This window comes from Plectropomus leopardus, chromosome 17 (assembly GCF_008729295.1).
Source record: "Plectropomus leopardus isolate mb chromosome 17, YSFRI_Pleo_2.0, whole genome shotgun sequence".
NCBI lineage: Eukaryota > Metazoa > Chordata > Actinopteri > Perciformes > Serranidae > Plectropomus > Plectropomus leopardus.
The window spans coordinates 20,663,348-20,683,126 of NC_056479.1; the positions used below are offsets into that span (position 1 = coordinate 20,663,348).

At 40.8% G+C, this 19,779-nt stretch overlaps 1 protein-coding gene across 1 annotated transcript; it reads left to right on the forward strand.

Moving 5' to 3' along the window:
• Nucleotides 1–501: 501 nt before the first annotated feature.
• Nucleotides 502–19,342, forward strand: LOC121956952 (voltage-dependent calcium channel gamma-4 subunit-like). Its single transcript, XM_042505406.1, has 4 exons — nt 502–1,098; nt 14,113–14,196; nt 17,249–17,389; nt 18,317–19,342. Exons 1-4 carry the CDS (start codon nt 876–878, stop codon nt 18,841–18,843), a joined length of 975 nt encoding a protein of 324 aa, XP_042361340.1. The 5' UTR covers nt 502–875; the 3' UTR covers nt 18,844–19,342.
• The last annotated feature ends 437 nt before the right edge of the window (nt 19,343–19,779 follow it).

Consider the following 19,779-nt stretch of genomic DNA (forward strand, 5'->3'; position numbering starts at 1 on the left):
ATCTATCTATCTATCTATCTATCTACTCTCAGTGTACTCTTCTGTGACAGTCTTGGTGAGTCTGATGAACCTGAGTGATTTACAGTGTGCTTAGTGAACACACTCACACTGCATCTAATTGCATTTTTAATGCTCTGCTCCGCGGGGGATTGGTTGTTTGACGTTACCACAGAGAAGGACCTTTGTGTCAAAACCTCTCATTTATTCCTCTCCCCCACCCCCACCCTCATCCTTGTGACAGCTCACTGAGAGTTTTGGTAATATTCATAGCTTCTGAATTCAGTGGAGAGTGTCCAAATGTCTCCGCTGAGAGACAGATTGTTTGGCTAATTAATGTTTCCCCAAAGATTCCACAATTGCATCTGCAAATTGTAATTTCAATGTGAGTTTGTATTCAACAGCACCTCCATTGGTTAGATTTGGTGAGGGTGGGGTCTCACTTAAGAGCCATTGACGTAGTCCTCTTTGGCGATTTTAACAGAGGCGCAGTCTGTGTAGGAACAGAGAAAAGTGTTTTTAGGTGAAGATAAAGGAGGGGAAAACAGAAGAGTGGAGTGGTGAGGAGGTTTTGAAGTGTTCTGAATTGGTACACGATGTTTCGCTCGTGCTGCCCTGCGCGCTTTAAACCTGCGTGGAGCTTCTGGAGTGGGCACAACTGGTGTCCTCTCATATCCACCGCTGCAACCAGTTGAGCACCAGGTGACCGTTTCAGACAATACTTATTCCTCTTTTTTTGGCCACACTTTTTTTTCATTTCAGCCGAAGAGCAGAAAGAGTGGACGCACCTAAATAAGTATGAGCAAAGCATCCGCGCCCTGACGCGCTCCGCTGAGCGCATGTTGGACCGGTGAGAGTGTGGACTAGTATGAAGCGCCATGGGTTGGTGTGACCGCGGGGTTCAAACGCTGCTGGCCACCGTGGGGGCTTTCGCTGCCTTCAGCCTGATGACCATCGCCATCGGCACGGACTACTGGCTCTATTCGCGGGCGTACATCTGCAACAGCACCAATGCCACTACAGACGAGACCCAGTCGCAGCCCAAAACCAAAAAGGGCGATCTCACCCACTCTGGACTTTGGAGAATCTGCTGTATTGAAGGTAAGCCTGCTCCAAGTCTCACTTTGGCTCCCTGTACGCACCCTTAATATATGCAGGGCTGTGCGTGACAGTTTAACACAAACTGCACTATTCTTTAATTGCAACAGATAGTTTGAATTTCATATTTTTTTTGAGGTGGAGTCTTCTGTTTCTCAGTGCGCACACAAAGGCGCGCTCCTTTTACGCACGCCAAATGTGCCAATCGGGAGATGAGAACAAGACAAGAAAATGACCAAAAAGGTGGATGAACTTTCAGAGTTTACTGAGAGCGTCGACGCGCTCACCTACATATTTTAACGCCGCTCAAGTAGCAGATTAAAAAGAAACCGGCGTCACGCTAACTCAAACTGTCTGCCAACTGTTACATCGCGGTGTTTAACAGGCCCACTCAGTAAACACGGCTGTGTTATAGTCTGCAGCAGAACACGATGCCAAGCCGGCGCGTCTGAGCCCATTCACTTTTAAGGAAATGTGCCAGGAAATGTGCGCGCGGTTAGTCTACTTTCATTCATGTCTTCATTGTATCTGATGCTGTTGCTTGGCAACATCCCCTGAAATTGCTATGGAAACATGCCCGGTGATTTAAAAATAGATGACTCGGAGTTCACGTCATGTCCGAGGAAAAAAAGTTTTTGTTACAGAACTTCAATTAAATGTCTCTTATTTTTATTTATTTATTTTTGTCTTTTTATGCTTTTGAAAAGTGTTTTGGTCATTTTACGCGTCTGATGTTTAGAAAGGAGTTGCGCGCTGGCAGTGACGTCTCACTTCAGAGGCAAACAGACACTCATGACCAATCTTGCTTCCGGCCACCCCTTTGACTTCTCGCCTCAGCTATCAATGAGTGAGTCGATGTGACTGGATTTGTTCATGTCATGATGCAGAGACTGATGGGAGCAGATTTTGCAAATAATAAGAGCGAAAAAATAGATATCAGAATTTGTTAAAAGACCTTTTGACAATTAACTGATAAATGTATCAGCTGCTGACAATTATACATATATTATCATACTATATATATATTCTTTGAAAATATGGAGTATGTATACCAGTGAGGGCCTATAGTTTGAAACTATATCTAAAACATTATCTAATCTTTCATGAACTGCAGAATAAGAAGGACTTTGGCCATATTTACAGTCTGGTACTTAGAGAGATGTATGCAGAAGGATGAGTCCACCCTAAACCCAGCACACTGTGTTCCAGTGGCAGCTACAGAGCATTATTATAATTATTATAATTATTGCAGTAACAGCACCTTCTCAAAAAAGACAGAAGCAGAAACTTTTTTTTTTTTTTTTTTTTTTTCTTATTTTTGTGTTTTTTTTTTTGTTGATACAGTAAGGGTTTCTATTGATGCTGAGATATTGAGCAATTCAATAAGAGGTATTTCAAATGTGTTTTGTTTTTCACCCCCTGAAGCAGCTGAATATTTAACATTTTGTCCTTCATTTTTGCCTGGACACTAGATACTTTTGTTGTAGGGCTGGGCAATATATTGATATTATATCAATATCATGATATGAGATTAGATATCATTTCAGATTTTGGATATTGTGAGTGCTATCTTTTTCCTGATTTTATTGTAAAGTGATGTCATTTCTTGAACTTACCGAACTGTTTTAGCGTTTCTATTATTTCCCTTTATCCCCTTAGTCATTATATCCACATTACCGATGATTCATTATCAGTTTCAATTACCGCCTTGTGGTTGTATGCCTCCCTGCACCAGTCAAGTTGCACTTAAAGTTTATATCTATGTCTTTGAATACATGGATGTGTCACACACATCTTCAACCTGACAGCACAAAAGATCTACGTATACAATCAGCACAGTTTCAAGATTAGTGTCACCATTTCAGTATCTGACCAAATGTCTCCCCCTCTGTTCCTGAGTTAAAATATGGGTAAAGGCCATTAAAGCGTTTTTGCATAACATTATTACGTCACAGTGCAGCTGACCTTTTGGATCCAAAATGTCCTCACTACATCTTTTTATCCTATAATTAAACATTATTTATGAGGTTACCGTGGCCTTGACCTTTGACCTTTGACCACCAAATTCTAATTAGTTCATTCTTGTGTCCAAGTGGATGTTTGTGCCAAATTTGAAGAAATTCCATCAAGGTCTTCTTGAGATATCGCATTCATGAAACTGAGACTGACACAACGTCACAGTTATCTCGTCATTTGACCATTAAAATCTAATCAGTTCATGCTTGTTTTCAAGTGGACGCTTGTGCCAAGTTTTGAAAAAATAAAAATAAAAACCCTCAAGGCTTTCTTGAGATATTGTGATCACAAAAATGAGACAGATAAAAGGTCAAAGTGACCTTTGATCACCTAATTCCAATCAGTTCATCCTTGAGTCCAAGTGGATGTTTGTGCCAAATTTGAGGAAACTCCCTCAGGACCTTGAGGTATTGTGTTTATGTGAACAAGAAAGATGCAAGTTACTGTGACCTTTGAACTTTGGCAAAATCCAATCAGTTCATCATTGTCCAAGTGGATGTTTGTTCTTAATATGAAAAAAAAAATCCCTCAAGGTGTTCATGAGATATCGTGTTCAGGAAAATGAGACACACAGAAGGACATAAAGCCTTCGGACAAAGGCTATCGCTTTTGCCGGCGTGGAGGCATAAAAATCTCATTGTGTAAATATTTTGTGAAAGCAGCAATTAAACAAGCTTATGATTTTATCACAATATCGATATTGAGGTATTTGGTGAAACATTTTGTGATATTTGATGTTCTCCGTGTCGTCAAGCTCTATTTTATTGGCCTTTTATGAAAAAATAAAAAATTCTGTTGCTGTCAGATAAAGTGCTTTTCAATATTTCTGTGAAATGGCTCATCTCCATTCCCATTTCCCAGACCTAATGTCATCAGAGCCCACATATAGGGAGAACCTCAGCTGTCATCAATGATTAAACCGTTTCTGGGCTCGTCCTGTGGTGAAGACGGACGCTTTAGTCACACGTGAAGCACATCCTGGTGTGTTATGACACTTGGAATTTACTGAGTGTCATGCTTGGCTGGGCGCCTGTCTGTGATGTGGACGGACTCACAGTGTGCAGTATATATTCACTGCAGAGACCCCGGAGAAGTGAAAAATAAATTTCAAATGCCAGCCAATGATTATGTCAAGCGTAATTTCCCATCAGTGCTTTGAAGTAAATAATGAAAGTGGATTAATGGCGGTGGAGACTGAATTGATGTTGATGAGGTTGGGGCTCTGTGCAATGAGACTTCTTTTTCAATAGCCGAAATAATTTGCACAAACAAAGGGCAGCCTATCATATCTTTCTCCCCAGTGCTAATAGTTTCACCTCTGTGCCTCTGCTTAAAACTACAAGCTGCTGGACGGTGGCTCTGTTGTCATGGAGACTCATAAGTATAGAGGAGAAGACAAGGAAGGAAGGAAGACACCCCCTCTACACACACACACACACACACACACACACACACACACACACACCTCCAGCCATAATGAGAGACACACTGGGTTATTGACAAGGACGGCTCTGTGTGTTTCACAGCTACTGGGTAAAACTAAACAGATTGCAGCGACAACATGTCTTTCTCTCAACACATTGCTGTAACACACATAGCAGCCGTTCAGCACTTCTCTTCTTCTCAGAAGAATATAATAAATGTGTTGTAGTGTCGCCCGGCTCAACCAGCGTCACCTCTTCTTCAGCAGGCTTGCATGACATAAGGAGCAGCAAAGAGTGTATCCAAGGAGGCCGCTTTACAGTGAGGTCAGCACGTCCCTCATTTATGCAATTCTCAACAGCTGTTTCACTTTTTTCTCTGCTTTGTTTGTTTTCCCACGTGGATTTTTTGTGAGGCCGGGGTAGCACTGAGTGCGCCTAATCTGCATCAGAATCGGCGATGCATCACGGGCTGTTGCTTATGTGTAACTCGAGTAAATAAAACCAACTTTGAGGCTGAAAAATAATCCAATTAGCAGGTACATATTTACAGTAAACATCACAGCTTGCAATGGGTCAGCGTGAATCGCGAGGCATGGGGGACAGTGGAAGTGTGTGTTTGAGAGGAGGGTTTTGTTTGGTTGGGGTTGAAGGTGGGGGGGTCAGTCTGCCATTTCCCACCATGCTCCACAACTCTGTAATTAAAGCGCGACAACTGAGAAGCCATGTGGGGGCACTAATTAGCCAGCAGGCCTTAACTTCCACCTCAGTCACTCTGTCCCTCGCTCCTCTGCTTCATGTGCGCTCTCTCTTCTCGTCTCTTCATGGGCTGAACTCCATAATTCTCATCATTCTTTCATCTGCTTCATTGGACTTTTTTTAATGAACTCTCGGACACCTCCCGCATTCCTACGAACCCAACGCCCCTTTTAATGTTTGATGCATTTAATTTATCTTTTTTTCTTTTTAAATAAAGTTCCTTTGTGTAATATTCAAGCATATATGTTAATAGAAATTTGCAAATAGGTACCTTTAAAGAGAAAGTTTAGGGTTTTACTGAGTTTCCTGCTGAGACTGATGCCTACAGACTTTGAAAATAGTTTGAAAAGAGTTTAAAGTCTGACTGTCTTGCAGGGTCACTACTTCCTATACTATATTCTGTTTGAGGTTATTTCCCATTCTGTCCTGTCACGTCCCATCATGACCCATCACGGGATGAAATGGGAAGTCTCGTCACAAACTTTCTTATTTAATCCAGAAAATGATCTTTTGTTTTGGAGCCTAAACCTTGAAAGTGAAAACTTACGAAACAGTGACTGTTTGACAACATGTCAGTGTCATGTCATGTTCGCCTTCAAAACCTTTTCTGGCAGAAATCTATTCATTTTCGCTAAAAAAGGCTGGACTTGACTTCTCCCAATACACCTACTGGCCTACTGGTAGGCACAGCTTGCCCTGTTTAAAGCATGATAATGTGAGTTATAACAGCTGATAATGGCTATTGAATGGGCTGATAGCAATTGAAAGGGGGGTCCAAATGCTGACCTTTTCATTTCACTGAGCTTTTAACTGTCCTATCATTGCTTTCAGTTGTTTCATCCTTTTATCATCCATAACCTTTAAGGTCATGGCCAGTATAGGCTAATATAAACAAGAAAAAATGACATGTTCTGCAAATCTACAGTAACACAAAGATTCATTTCATATCTTGCAACTATACTTGCTCTGCCATTGGTAAAAAAAAATAAAAATAAATAATAATAAAAAGGGTCAAAAAGGTAGCATCATTTGAGATGAGCACCTAGATTTATACTTGAACAAATGAAAAGTAAATAAATCAAAATAAAAAAATAAATAAAGTTTCACAATCTGAATCCCCCTAGTATGAGACTGGTAAAAAGAAACAAAAATCCATTTTTAAACATCATATACTTGATTCCTAAGTGACACTGTCTTCATTGTTTTGACACATTATTAGACTTCAACCACATGGGAAATATACAATATTGAAAATATATTAGAGAGAACATATGGGCTGGGGTATAGTTCTTCTGTCTTAATCTGCACTCAGACAATAATATCTAAGCAGCGTGTTGAGAATCCATTACATATGCACATATTTATAAGTAAGTGATAAAGCGTAACAGCCTTCACAACAGACAACATGGGTAGGGGTTGACAGATCTTCCAACAACGTGGTGGATACACATGCACAGTCTACCCAAAGCAGGGCTGCGTTTGAAGAAATTGCTGCCTGGTGACAATTTAATTAACCAACTGTCAGTCATATCAACACTGAATCACTGATGTCTTCGCCAAATTGCTTTTCTTTCATCCTCACTTGAGCTGGGGAGGGAAAAAAAATTGGAGGGGTTTGTTTGATTACACAGTCACTTTAATACTCCGTCCCAGCATTCCCTGCTCCCAAAGTAATAAATGTATGTGATGTCTTGTGCGTGCATGTCTGCATTTGATAGCGAGCCCCAGTAACAGTGCTCTACCTGTTTACAGCTTCATAAAACCAAATCATCCCACCTGCTGCAAACCTCAGAGCCTTTTCCCACGTCAGTGTTCACACTCTCTGTCGGAGATCTAAAAGCAACGAGCATAACAACCAAGCAGAATTTTTTTTTTTTTTTTTTTGTGCTGTAGATCTGTTACTGAATCTCAGTTCTGGTGAAATGAGAAATTAAAGTCACTTCTGATTGGTTTGTTAGTCAATCTATTTGCAGAGCCACTGAGGTGTGAAAACGAGGACGTGGGGGCATGGAGCTCGTTTTCATGATATACTGCGCTCCTGGAGACACCAGAGTCAAGTGTTGGACTCAATGAGACAATGCTATTGGTGTATTCCTCTGAGGCTGCTCTCTTATTGGCTGAGCGGCGTTAATTCAAAATAATGACAACGTGCATCATCCTGTTGCCAGTGGCACTGCAGCTGTTCCCGACACGTGTGTGTATGTTCGTTTGTGCATGTGTCTGCGTGCTCATATGTTTGTGTTCGCAGTCATGTACTGTTAAGTGGTGAAGGGGGTTTGCCGTCTCTTATTTGGTGGGTCTCAAAGTACAATGAAGACGTCAGAAGCATCCTCAGAGATAGTTGATGTAAATGAGCTTATTAAAGGCTAACAGGGGTTGCCATGGAGAGGAGGAGGAGATGCTCAGCATGGGGCTTTGCAACTCCAGTCAGGCCCTGGGAACCCATTATTTCCCCTGTAATGTGTTGACTGTGTAAGATTAATTCTCAATTTGTCACAACACAATCACCTTGTAACATCGCCTGGATTTGTGGGTAGCAGTTTTTTTTTGTTACACATGGGTGTAACTCAGGTGACCAGCCCCTCTTGTCTGTACTTGTCTGTTCAGCGTCATAGCTCTTACATCAGACAGCTGTCCTCTATGGAGAAAGAAAACTGCCACACTGAAGAAAAACAGTTATTTTGAATATCACTAGAGTAAAGTCGGAATTTAATAAAAAAAAAATCCCAATATTACGAGAATAAAATTGTGATTTAACAAGAATGAAATCATACAATTTTACAAGGAAAAATGTATTCGTATTAGTAAATAGTATTATAGAAATTCTACCCTTAAATTTATGAGAAAAAAAGTTACAAATAAAAAACCGAAAGTCAGGTGACATTTTTGTCTTGTACATTTACAGGTTTAATCACCTAATAATACATTTTCTTCTTGTAAAACTGATACTTTATTCTCATAATATTATGGCCCTTTTTCATGATATAGCATGACTGTAAACTCATTAAAAAACAACATTGTCCTAATAATATTATGACTCTTTTCTTGAAATAGTATGACTTAATTCTCATTAAATTACAACATTATTCTTGTAATTTTACAACTTTTTTCTCAAAATTATGACTTATTCTTCAACATTATTACTTTTTCGCCTCCATTATGACTTCTCTCTCATAATATTACGACTTCATCCTCAAAATCCAATTTTTTGTCTTCAGTGTGGCACTAATACTCCGTTTTAGTCCTCTGTCCTTTATTGCAAAACATTTTTAAACACAGTTTGCCTTTTATCGCTCTCTTCCTGATTTCTCTCTCGCTTATTTTATGCTCTCTTCCTCTGAGTCCCTCTTTAATGTGTCCTCCTATCTTTTTTCATCCTGATCATTCCTCTGCTCTCTGTGCTTTTGTTGTTTCATTTCCTTGTACCTTCTTCCCTCATTTAATCTCCGCTTCCTCCCTCCTCCTTCCCTCCCAGCTAGTCAGTATTCAGACTTTATTTCATTTCATGAGGCGTCCATCTGACAGCCTGTGCATGCGCATGCAAGCACACACACACACACACACACACACACACACACACACACACACACTAAACGTAGACATTGAGCTGATAACTGTCAGTCATAAATCACGAGCCTTGAGGCCGCCGCTTATAATCAGATTCCCAATCAGTTGCAGTATTGTCTTTTATTTCTTCCATTCTCTATCTCACTCTCTCCCTCACACACACAGACACACACACACACACACACACACACACACACACACACGCACACACACACAGGGGACAAGAAAGAGGCGTCAGACTGGCTGGAGTAGCTGGGGTCTGAACAGGAGCAGAGGATGGAGAATGTTGTGTACAAGTCAGAATGAAAAGTAGTGTGGGTTTGCAGTTAAAGGGGCATTTTTTAAAATGTGTAAAAGCAGTTTGACACAATTTAGTAGAAAAGACACAGCCGTAGATGCACACGCTCACACACACACACACACACACACACACACACACTTACAAAAATGCACACATGAAACCTGCTGCCAGCCCTGCTGCTGCTGCATGATTTAGTGTTTACACAGTAATTAACAGGACAGCAAAGGTGTCTGTGTTTTCGTTATCTTCACGGTTCTCGATCTAATCACAAGAGCCAGATGTGTTTTTTTTTCACAAGGCATAAAGTCTCACATCGCTGCTTAAAATAGTTCAACCCCCCCCTTTTTTTCCATCAGTGACTAGACACAGAAACTTGTGCTCCATTTCCACCGACTGATTTGACGCTAATTAATTTGATGTCCCTTATTAAGCAGCAGACCCAGTTAATGGAAGCCAGCGTGCCCTTAAAAGCTGTGGCACAGACGATGATGGCTGCTGACCCCTTGGCACCTGGGAAATGGAGTTGACAGGTGTCTGTCTGTCATTTAATGGGAAGGTTGACATTTTTTACACTGGTAGGTCAGCTCTAATCTCTGCTGCCTGTTAGGCCATTTCAGATGAAAAGGGGACTTTGTATTTTTAATATGGGATAAGTTAAAGTCTTTATGGCTCACAGAATAAGGCAAAGCTTAACTGAGGTTCAGTCAATTTACTGTTCACTGAACTTCTCACCCCTTATCCGACGGTGATCGTCCAATCAAAGCTTAGCCACCTTTACTAAACACAGCTGTTCTGTCAAACTTTAAATTTAAATGAAATCTTAAAGTAAAAAGGTAAAGATGAAACACCAAAGTATGGTTTACATGTTGTACTACCTTGTCATTTGCAAGTTCCTTCACCAATTCAAGTGTTAATTGTAAAGTGAAATGTTAGTCAAACATGAGGCTTCATTAAGAGAGTTGTTTTGCATTTATTGAGTTTGGAGGTTGGCGTCCTTTTCATTCCCCTAAAAATCACAAACATAAGGGATAAAGTGTTGGAAATTGATTAAAAAGTGTGTTTATCTGCTGTAATGTCAGCTGTACTGTCACATTTCACAGATAAAACGAGGACACAGTTACAGCACACCAAGCAGGCAGGTTTGAGGAACAAAAGGCAATAAAATAAAGCTGATAGCAAAAGACAAAGATAAGCAGACAACAAAACTGAGAGAGCACGCTGAGGTAAAACAAAGTACAAATGAAAAGTCGGACAAATGGGGACAAGGAGAACAGAAAATAATGCAAACAGACTGACCAAAGACAAAGAGAGGAAGAGAGCAGGGAGATAAGGAGGGACAGATGATAGCTGGTTAATGAGGAACAGGTGAAACAAATCAGGGCGGGGCGGACAATCAGCAAGGCGGGAAAATACACAAAGGCAGGAGGTAAAACTTTACACCTTCCCTTCAAGCCAATGTGGGAAAAAAACAGTTGTCGATATTTTTTCAATATGAGATGAGTTAAACAAAACAAGACAGAACAGAAACATACAAATTCATTCTTTTGTGGTAGTGCTATTATGCTATGAAGGTACATGGCAACATTACAACATTATGCTTATTTCACCAAAATATACACATTTTAAAAAGCATTCATGATCATTTTTAAACTCAATATATTATTTATCTGTTGTCACAATGGCATCAAGTTTGGCAAAGAGCTTATTATGACTTGTTTAGGACTTAAAATTCAAGGTAAAGGACTTGAGACTAAAACTTTTTAGACTTGATTGGGGACTTGAGTGCAAAGACTTAAGACTTACTTGTGACTTGCAAAACAATGACCTGGTCCCACCTCTGGTGTGGCCGCTTTGATTGACAGGCTGTCTGAGAGACGTCACCACAGTCGATGAGTCAGGTCCAGAAATGCCAAACTTGAGGCTTTAACCCTTCGGAACCTGAGCAGGTTGGCCTGATATCTGTCAAAAATATGGAAACAAGGCAATGAGCAATGAAAAAGAGATGACACAAAAATTAGCAAAAAAAAAATTAGTGAAAAGAATAAAATTTAAAAATTTGAAAATTCTAATAATTCTGCAAAATATTTTCAAATTTGTAATTAATATAGCCTAATTATGAATATATTTTTTCCTAGCTTTTTTCTTTTTCCTGAGATGTTTTTCCCTGCCTTTTTTAAAAATAATTTTCTGAATCTACTAATTTGTTTCAATTTGTGGAACATTTCTTACTAAATTGTTTATTGATTGTTTTCCTGTGTTTATGAAAGAGGTTGCACCAGTTTGCTCAGGTTCCAAGAGTTACGTACTTTTAAAAGTAATCTGAGAGCAGCACAAGAAAAGTCTTGTTGCTGCAGGTTTCAAAGGGTTAAAACAAACCAGTGGCAACCGGTGATGTCACGATGACTACGTCCATTTTTTTAGGCTATGCATTTAAACTAACTCATGCAGCCTAATCAGCAGACTAGCTATACATCTAAATCTGGCAGCAGCAGTGATCATTTTAGCAAAACAAACTGCCAAGAACTGAAAAGCCTGTTTTTGTCCACCTTTCTATGAAATCAAACTCTTTGTTTCAAAATTTACCTTTGCTATAGTTATCATTGTAAAGTACATTATGTGCTGTTGGAGAACCGGATGCGTGACAGGCATCGCAACAGTAACCAAGGCTGGAGGTCACTTGCTTTCCCCACTCTGGGATGCCAACAAATGCAAACATGCAACATATTCTCATATTAAAACATGCAAATTAAGCCACAGTCCAGCCCACCTTTCATTCTGTGGGTGTAGTTTGCAGAGTATCTGAAGTGTTAAGGGTATTCACAACCCAAATGCTGAGAGAGCTCCCAGCATTATCACCACTGCACTGAGCGCATCCATTAACCCCACCCCCCACCCCTCCCTCTCCAGACAAGGTGTGTTTTATAATCCTGCACAATTACAGCCACTCTATCAGCTTTAACCTCTCTGTCGCTCTCTCTCACCCTCCACTCTATTCCCCCGCTCTAACTCACCTCGGCATTAAAAGCTTCCAGCACACGGTCTTTTGTTGCTCAAATAGGCTTCTTGTTCCTCCCGGCACTCAACCGTTCATCTGAGCTGGATTTGGACACGGGCCACAAGCCACAAAATCCCTCCGGGCAACACAATCTTAATCCCACTGCCAAATCTCGTGTGTACTGATCCCCGAAACACACAAACACATACCCCCTCCTCACATTACTTTCCCTCCTAATATGTGTGCATCGAGCTGTATTCTTTAGTTTGTGGGGATCAGGGCGGGAACAGGGAGCTGTCTGACCTGCAGTTAAGGTCAAAGTGTCATTCATGGTTGTGGGTGAAAACAGAGAGGGTAATCCTAGAGAATGTTTCATCTTTTTGTGCTGTATTTATAGATCCAGTTTAATTCATCTGATAAAATCTGTAAGGAAGTCTACATACAGCAGACAATTGAAATAAAAATAATTAATAACTGTCAAAAAGAAAAAAAAAGAAAAAAGTTTAAACAATGTGTTTTCTTAGTGTTAAAGTTCTCATGAAATAATATAAATAACACTTTCTTGTCTGTGATCGTCATAGCCAGCAATTGCCTGAAGACAAAGTTCAGGTCATGGTGTACTCATAGACTGTATGAATAATGGACGCAGATATCATGATGTCACCTACTGATTTGTGGATTTTTGAAGCCTGGAGTTCACCATTTCGGCCGTGTTGTTTTTTGGGCCAGATGTGATCATATTTGGACAAGAGGGTGGCGCTGTAGAGGAGCAAGAGGTGGATGTGACTGAGAAGCCAAAGACACTATCGGCAGACAGCCTGTCACTCAAGTGGCCCCACTCTTAAATACACGTGACTCTAAGCCTTAATAAAACGTAAACGTGAGTTACATAAAAACTGACCCCATCTACAGTTGTCATGAATGTTGAAATTATCTATAAAGCCGTTTTTTGTACCAGACTGTAAATATGTTAATTTATGCAGTAAAGTTGGGCATTTTAAGGTGGAGGTCTATGGGGATTGATTCTATTTTGGAGCCAGCCTAAAGTGGCCATTTGATGAATATGCTTCTTTCTTGGTTTTGGAGTTTTTGTTTATGTGTTCTTCTCCTCGGTTTTTCTCAGCTGATCAGCTCCCTGCCTGCCTGTCTGCCTAATCACCTCATTCCCCCCACCTGAGCTTGTTCGCCCCTTTATCTCCACCTGCACTTCATTCCCACCATCACACTAATTTGTATTCAGGTTTTGAGTTTGTTGGATGCTTGGTTTTGTTGTGTGATCTTCAGTTTGTGGTTTTTCTGCTCCAACTGTGAATAAAAAGTGATCTTTTTGAGATCCTGTTGATAAGATAATTTGATTTTCCATCCATCAGTCCCCTCCTCCTTTCCATCCCTATTTTGCAGTGAGTAACTAAAATGCTAAGGGCAAATGCAGTGGAAAAAATAAAAGTGATTTTAACTCATTATGTCCCACCACCATGAAATGCAGTGTTAATAAAATTCTGTAAGAACAGGCTGAATCAGAAAGGCTTTCCACGTCTTGCTGCTCCTGTCTCTTTTTTTCCCCCAAAGAAGCAGCACTGTTCAGACATGAAACACAACCAGAGGTACTTCCTCTTTTATCAGAGACAAGATCACTGGAGTGTGGACACAGTTTAACAAAACAGGTCGCTGGGTACGGAGCAACTGTGGCTCCGACTCCAGCAGCCACACATTCTTTTAGACAGCTGACACCGACCGGAGTTTGATGGATTCACATCAAAAGTCAAACCCTGAAGCATCAAATAAATCCGGTTTAACTCAAGCTTGCCTCCAAAGCAGATTAATGCATATATTCTTGATCCTATTTATTGGTTGAACAGTCCTCGTCTCCTGAACATCACATATATATCAGACTGTAATAGCACCTTGTGGACTGTAATTCATAACTTGTATGAAAACTCTTTCTCTTTGTCCTGCAGGCATCAATCAAGGCAGCTGTTACAGAATCAACCATTTCCCTGACGACAATGACTACGACACAGACAGCTCTGAATACCTGCTGCGTAAGTGCTCCCCACTCGTCTTTTTTGTGGAGACGTTATCTTTCCTTTATTTGTAAGGGCGTGCAGGAAGTCCACTGACCTTCAGCGTCTTATTATTCGGCTCTGAGAGCCTGTCTCCAAACAGACGATACTCTTTTATGTGGAGACTGATAAAAATGCAGAACAAAGTCAGAGAAAGTCAGTAGAGAGATGTGACAGCATTCAGTAAAACTGGGTTTAAATGTGTTCAGGGCTGAAATACAAGCAGTACTCTCTATACTATCACCACAACCCATGATATTTATTTTTGTGTTTTTGGATCTCTGACTTGCAAATTATTTCAAAGCAATGATAAATTGTTATACAATGGGACAATTATAATTTATTTAGTCTCACCAAGTCTCCATAAGAAAATGTTGGCATGTATGTTTCTTCAAATCACAAATACATTGTATGTTCCATAATTATCATATCATTTGTAAAGTGACGTAATATATAAGCTGACGTTACCATCAGTAGGTGGAGGGGATGATGGATGGCATGTCACCAGGGTTGCCATCAGTCCCAACAAAATGTAGCAAAATGTTTATTTAACCCTTTGAAACCTGAGCAAATTGGCCTAAAAAACCCTGAACTGTGGTGACAGGGATGTGAAATCCTTTTTGAAACCAGATTAAATCATTATGCTCCTTTTGAAAAAGCAAGGCATTTTTCTCTTGTGAAAGCCTGTTAAAAATGACAATGAGCTGGCGTATCCATAGATGGTGATAACATTGGGATATTCAATCAGCAAAAGACCCTCATTTAAGGCACAGCCAATTCAGTATCTGCCCAACATGCAGAGAAGTACAAAGACTTATCAGACTTTGGACAAAGTCCAAACTCAGCCCATTAACCGCTAAATAAAAGGAGGGCTTGATAAAAGACTTCACAGTTGAATAAGCTCGTCCATCCTTCGTAACTTGTAAAATGGCACAGTGATTCATTTCTGGGAGGTGATAGTCAGTGAGAGCTCTTGTTACATCCTGCAGCTGATTAGCAAAGCTTTGTCACAACAAGGCCACAAAGAATAAATGATGAAGGAAGAAGAGGCTGGATGAATGAGGGATCAACCACTCAAAGTGAAAATTCAAAGAATTTAAAAGAATTTTTTCTTTCAAAAAGTGTGTTGCTAAATGCATTTTTAAACTCTCTTTAAACTGATTGAGTGATCTTTTTATCGTTGTATTTAGGTGTTAGCAAATTACTTCATAATTTAATATATTAGTTTATAAATTGATATATTAATTTGCATCCCTCTTTTATTAAGCTTTTTCTTTGTTGTCTAATCAAATATTGGTTAATGAATTACATTAAGACTGTAAACGATGACTAAATCATGTATTAAAGGGGTAGTTTGGATCTTTTGAAATGTGGTTGGATGGGATGCTTATCCATAGTTAGAGTGTAACAGTAGATGTCAGTCAGCACGCCTCCAGTTTGGAGAAGCAAGCTGGAGTATCGGCAATGAAACAAGCAACCGCCTTAAAAAAATCAGCAACAGTTTAAGTGTTCTCTATATCAGCCTGTTCTCACTACGAACTTGTCAATAGCACCGCTCTGTCAGTGAGTTTGAGCGTGACGCCAAAAGCCACCTTGGCTGGACATTGGAGAACATGCTCAGACAGAAATTATGGCGTTGTTATGATACACTGGTGGATGGCAGGAGGCCACCGGGCATGTCCACGTGCAACACGTATGGACGCAGCGTCACTTGAGAACCCAGCTGGACAGAACTGGTCGTGTGTGCATTAAATGCTGAAGGACAGCATCAACTCTGCCAATAACCACGTAATATAAGGAGTGCGAGTGCGCTACAGGGCTGGTGGGTGAAAAGATGGATAGGTCCCACAATTAAGCGATTTTCATGCAGGAGTCTGGAGTTTGCTTCCCTTTTGGTTGTATATGGGGCGTTTTTCTTCACCTTACCTTGTGCCTATTTTGCCTAAAGCTTTTTTCCTAACATTTTGTCCTAATCCTAACCAGCGTGATAGTCAATACTGTTCGGCTTCATCCCAACAAATGTGCATTTATCACTGTAACAGGCTGCGCCATCATACCATGTGCATTTATGACAACACCGTAACAGCATCCTGGAGTGTAAACAGCTGATGCAGAAGAATACCTAAAACATCATGAGTAGACACAGAAGGTCACTGACAGAGTGGTATTTCCATTTATTTCCATCACTCTCCCTAGCTGCAGACAGCCCATTCCAACAGAGAGGCTTTTAATGGCTTCAGTTTCTACTCTTTTGTCAAAGTCATCTGACTCCATTGACAAAAACAGCAGTTTTAGCTTCCTGAATACGGGAGCTTGTGGTCTACAACTGCCTCCAACAGTTGGTTAGTTTCTGTTTTGACTTTGGTGAACTAACCCCTTTAAACACCTAAGTCACACACAAACTAACCACCTGTTAAAAGCAGCTGTAGACCAGCAACTGCTCTGTTTAGATGTATTTTTGATGTGCTCTCTCATATCTGCAAACAGACTATAACCCCTGATTTTCACACAGCCATCTTTGGCATACCACCACCAAACTGCTTACAAACTCACAAGCAAAAGCTTTGGCTTTTGCATCACTGCTGGCCTGCAGGCTTCTCCTCTTTAACTGAAGGGCAAAAAAGGCCCCATCGTTCCTGCAGTGGCTAAGGGAGGTGCTTAGCCACTGCTAGGCCACTAATTGTCTTAATAGAGTCTGGTTTGGAAGAGAGTAATAAAAATGGCTTCAATTATCTGTCAGAAAACACTGTCTGATGAAAAGCAGTAAAAATTGGTCAAAATATAGCATTAAATTGAACTTCTATTGATTTTTTTTTTTAAATTGATGTGAGACTCTTTTTAGGAGTCTAAAATTTGTTTTGTTGCTGTCCCCCGCCCACAGCAGCACTGTGCTTTAATCTCAGTACTCCTGCATGCTTTTGTGCTGACTGACATCTATTGTATGTAAAACCCAAACCTCATAAAACCCCTCTTTGAAAGATCCAAACTATCCCTTTAATCATGTCACGTCCTCCCTCCTCTGTCTCTGCAGGTATAGTTCGTGCCTCCAGTGTGTTCCCCATCCTCAGCACCATCCTGTTGATGCTTGGTGGGCTGTGTGTCGGAGTGGGCCGAGTCTACAACAAGACAAACAACGTCCTCCTCAGCGCGGGAATTCTCTTTGTAGCTGCAGGTGAGCTGCAGGATTACTCTTGTCAGCCATGTTCCCAAAGAGGAGCAGTTATGAAAGGGCGCATGGGGTTTTATGATGAAGAAAGGCAGCTCAATCTGGTACCTGTGATCACATGTTGTACTCCATCAAAGGTGCAATCATAAAGATGAACTTCACTCCTCACTGAAGAAGGTCAGGATCTACAGTCCTTACTCACCTCGCACAAAAGTGATGGTGACTCGTGTTACTAAGGGTCTCGGTAGTTATGAGAGTCCTGTAATCAGTGGCTGATGAATAACTTAACACAGTGGGAAATCATGGCGTCCATCGTTGTCTCTGGGGAAATCATGGATGATTAGGGCTGTGGTGGCAAGAATATGGCAATACGATATGTACCACGATACAGGGGGTACAATTTAATATATTGCGATTATGTAAGCAAGACGAAATATGATTTTTTTGGTCTAATTTGAGGGAAACTAGCGGTGTGCACTTTTTGACTGTGCCTGTTTCAGAGGGCTGTGCTCTTTGTGTTTATGCGAGTGATATGTTGATATTGGATTGTTGGCGTAGTCCAACTATAAGGATGCATTAGCATGTACACCACAAAAGATATGTTGTCAGATGCATCCCAGACCACCTTAGGAAGTGGTTTGAGTCATCAACTCACAGTGTATGTTGATGGTTGTTTACACCTGTATTTCACATTGTACACTTGTGGTGGATCAGCCATGAGATACCACGTAAAAGTAAAAACTACAAAATTCTGGTCGCAATCATATTTATCAATCAAAGTCTTTTTAGATGGAGTCCCTGAAGTTAAATCTCATCACATGTGGGTCTGTGACCTCAGTGCTTCAATTCAGGGTTCCTTGACACAAAAAGGGTTGAAAACTACCGTATTAGACACCTTCTTTCTCTATTTCTTGTTTGTTTCTTGTTCACCAGGTCTGAGCAACATAATTGGCATCATCGTCTACATCTCCAGCAACGCAGGAGACCCCAGCGATAAACGGGATGATGACAAGAAGTACACTTATTCCTACGGCTGGTCGTTCTACTTTGGCGCTCTCTCCTTCATCGTGGCTGAAACTGTGGCTGTCCTCGCCATCAACATCTACATTGAGAAAAATAAGGAAGTCCGCTGGAGGGCGCGGCGCGAGTTCATCCGTTCACTCTCTTCCTCTTCTCCATACTCAAGGATACCAAGCTTCCGCTACCGCCGGCGGACGTCCCATGCCAGCTCTCATTCGACTGAGGCGTCGCGGGAGAACTCACCTGTTGGTGGTCTAAAGGGGGCGCCATCTTCCAGTGGACCCCTGGACGAGCTGTCCATGTACGCCCTGGCGAGGGACAGTGTGACGGACAACACGTACAGCCCTGAACACGAAGAGGCTGCCGAGTTTCTCCAGGTCCATAACTGTTTCCCCAATGATTTAAAGGACGGGGTGAATCGCAGGACCACACCGGTGTGAGAGGTATGTTGCTAGGTTCGAGGTTCACCTGGAAGTGGAAGAACAAGAAAAGACACAAAGTCAGCGGGCCAATCTGTTGGAGTGGTTGGGATAGCCTACCATATCAGAGGCAAAGTTTTCGGAAAGACTCTCCTTTTTGAAAGGACCTGAGGAGAACAAAAGGACAGTCAGCTGGACAGAAGATGAGCCAATTAACAGAAACTGAAAACCATTTATCTGCTTTTAGAGATCATCAAAGCAGAATTATATTGTCTGTGCAGTAGCTGAAATTGGTGTTATCTTTCAACTGTTGCAATGCTTAAATGAGCCGTGTGTGTTGCAAACTGTTCTTAATCGCAGGGCGTCAAAAACAGCAGCTTGGTCAGTGCTCCGTCAGCGTCTGAAACAGAGGCACAAGGCACCCTTTTCACTGGAAACCCATTCACCGCAATGACGTAGTATAAACAGCATGAAAGTAAAAGATGGGTGGTGGATGGATCAAACAAACACAGGACCTTCACCCAGGACACTGCTGTTTGTGTCCCGTGTAAAACCAAAAGTCAACTTAAGTTGTTTGTTGTTTTTTTTTAAACCATATAATGGAAATGGCTGACATACTATTTAACCCTTTGAAACCTGGAGTGACATCACATCTTGTGCTGCTTTCAGACCCCTTTCACAAGGATTTAAACCTTTAACCCCTAAGCCAGTTGGTGCAATTTCTTTCACAACAATGGGGGAAAAGCAACAAGTAACCTATTGAGAAATGTAATGTGAACTGCAAGAGAATTATTATTTTAGAAAATGATTTTTAAAAAGCCAGGGAAAAATGTCTAGGGAAATAAAGAAAAAAGCTAAAGATAAACTACATTAATTATCATAATAATGACATATTTAAAATTATGTTACAAAATTATTATACATGCACCTTTTCAAGGTCATGTCCTTGTTTTTCAG

Bases quoted from the DNA above. Each gene is read 5' to 3' on its own strand.
- LOC121956952 (XM_042505406.1), top strand. From the start codon at position 876: ATGGGTTGGTGTGACCGCGGGGTTCAAACGCTGCTGGCCACCGTGGGG. The intron at 1,099-14,112 runs GTAAGCCTGCTC...TTTGTCCTGCAG, and splicing joins GAGAATCTGCTGTATTGAAG to GCATCAATCAAGGCAGCTGT. The intron at 17,390-18,316 runs GTGAGCTGCAGG...CTTGTTCACCAG, and splicing joins AATTCTCTTTGTAGCTGCAG to GTCTGAGCAACATAATTGGC.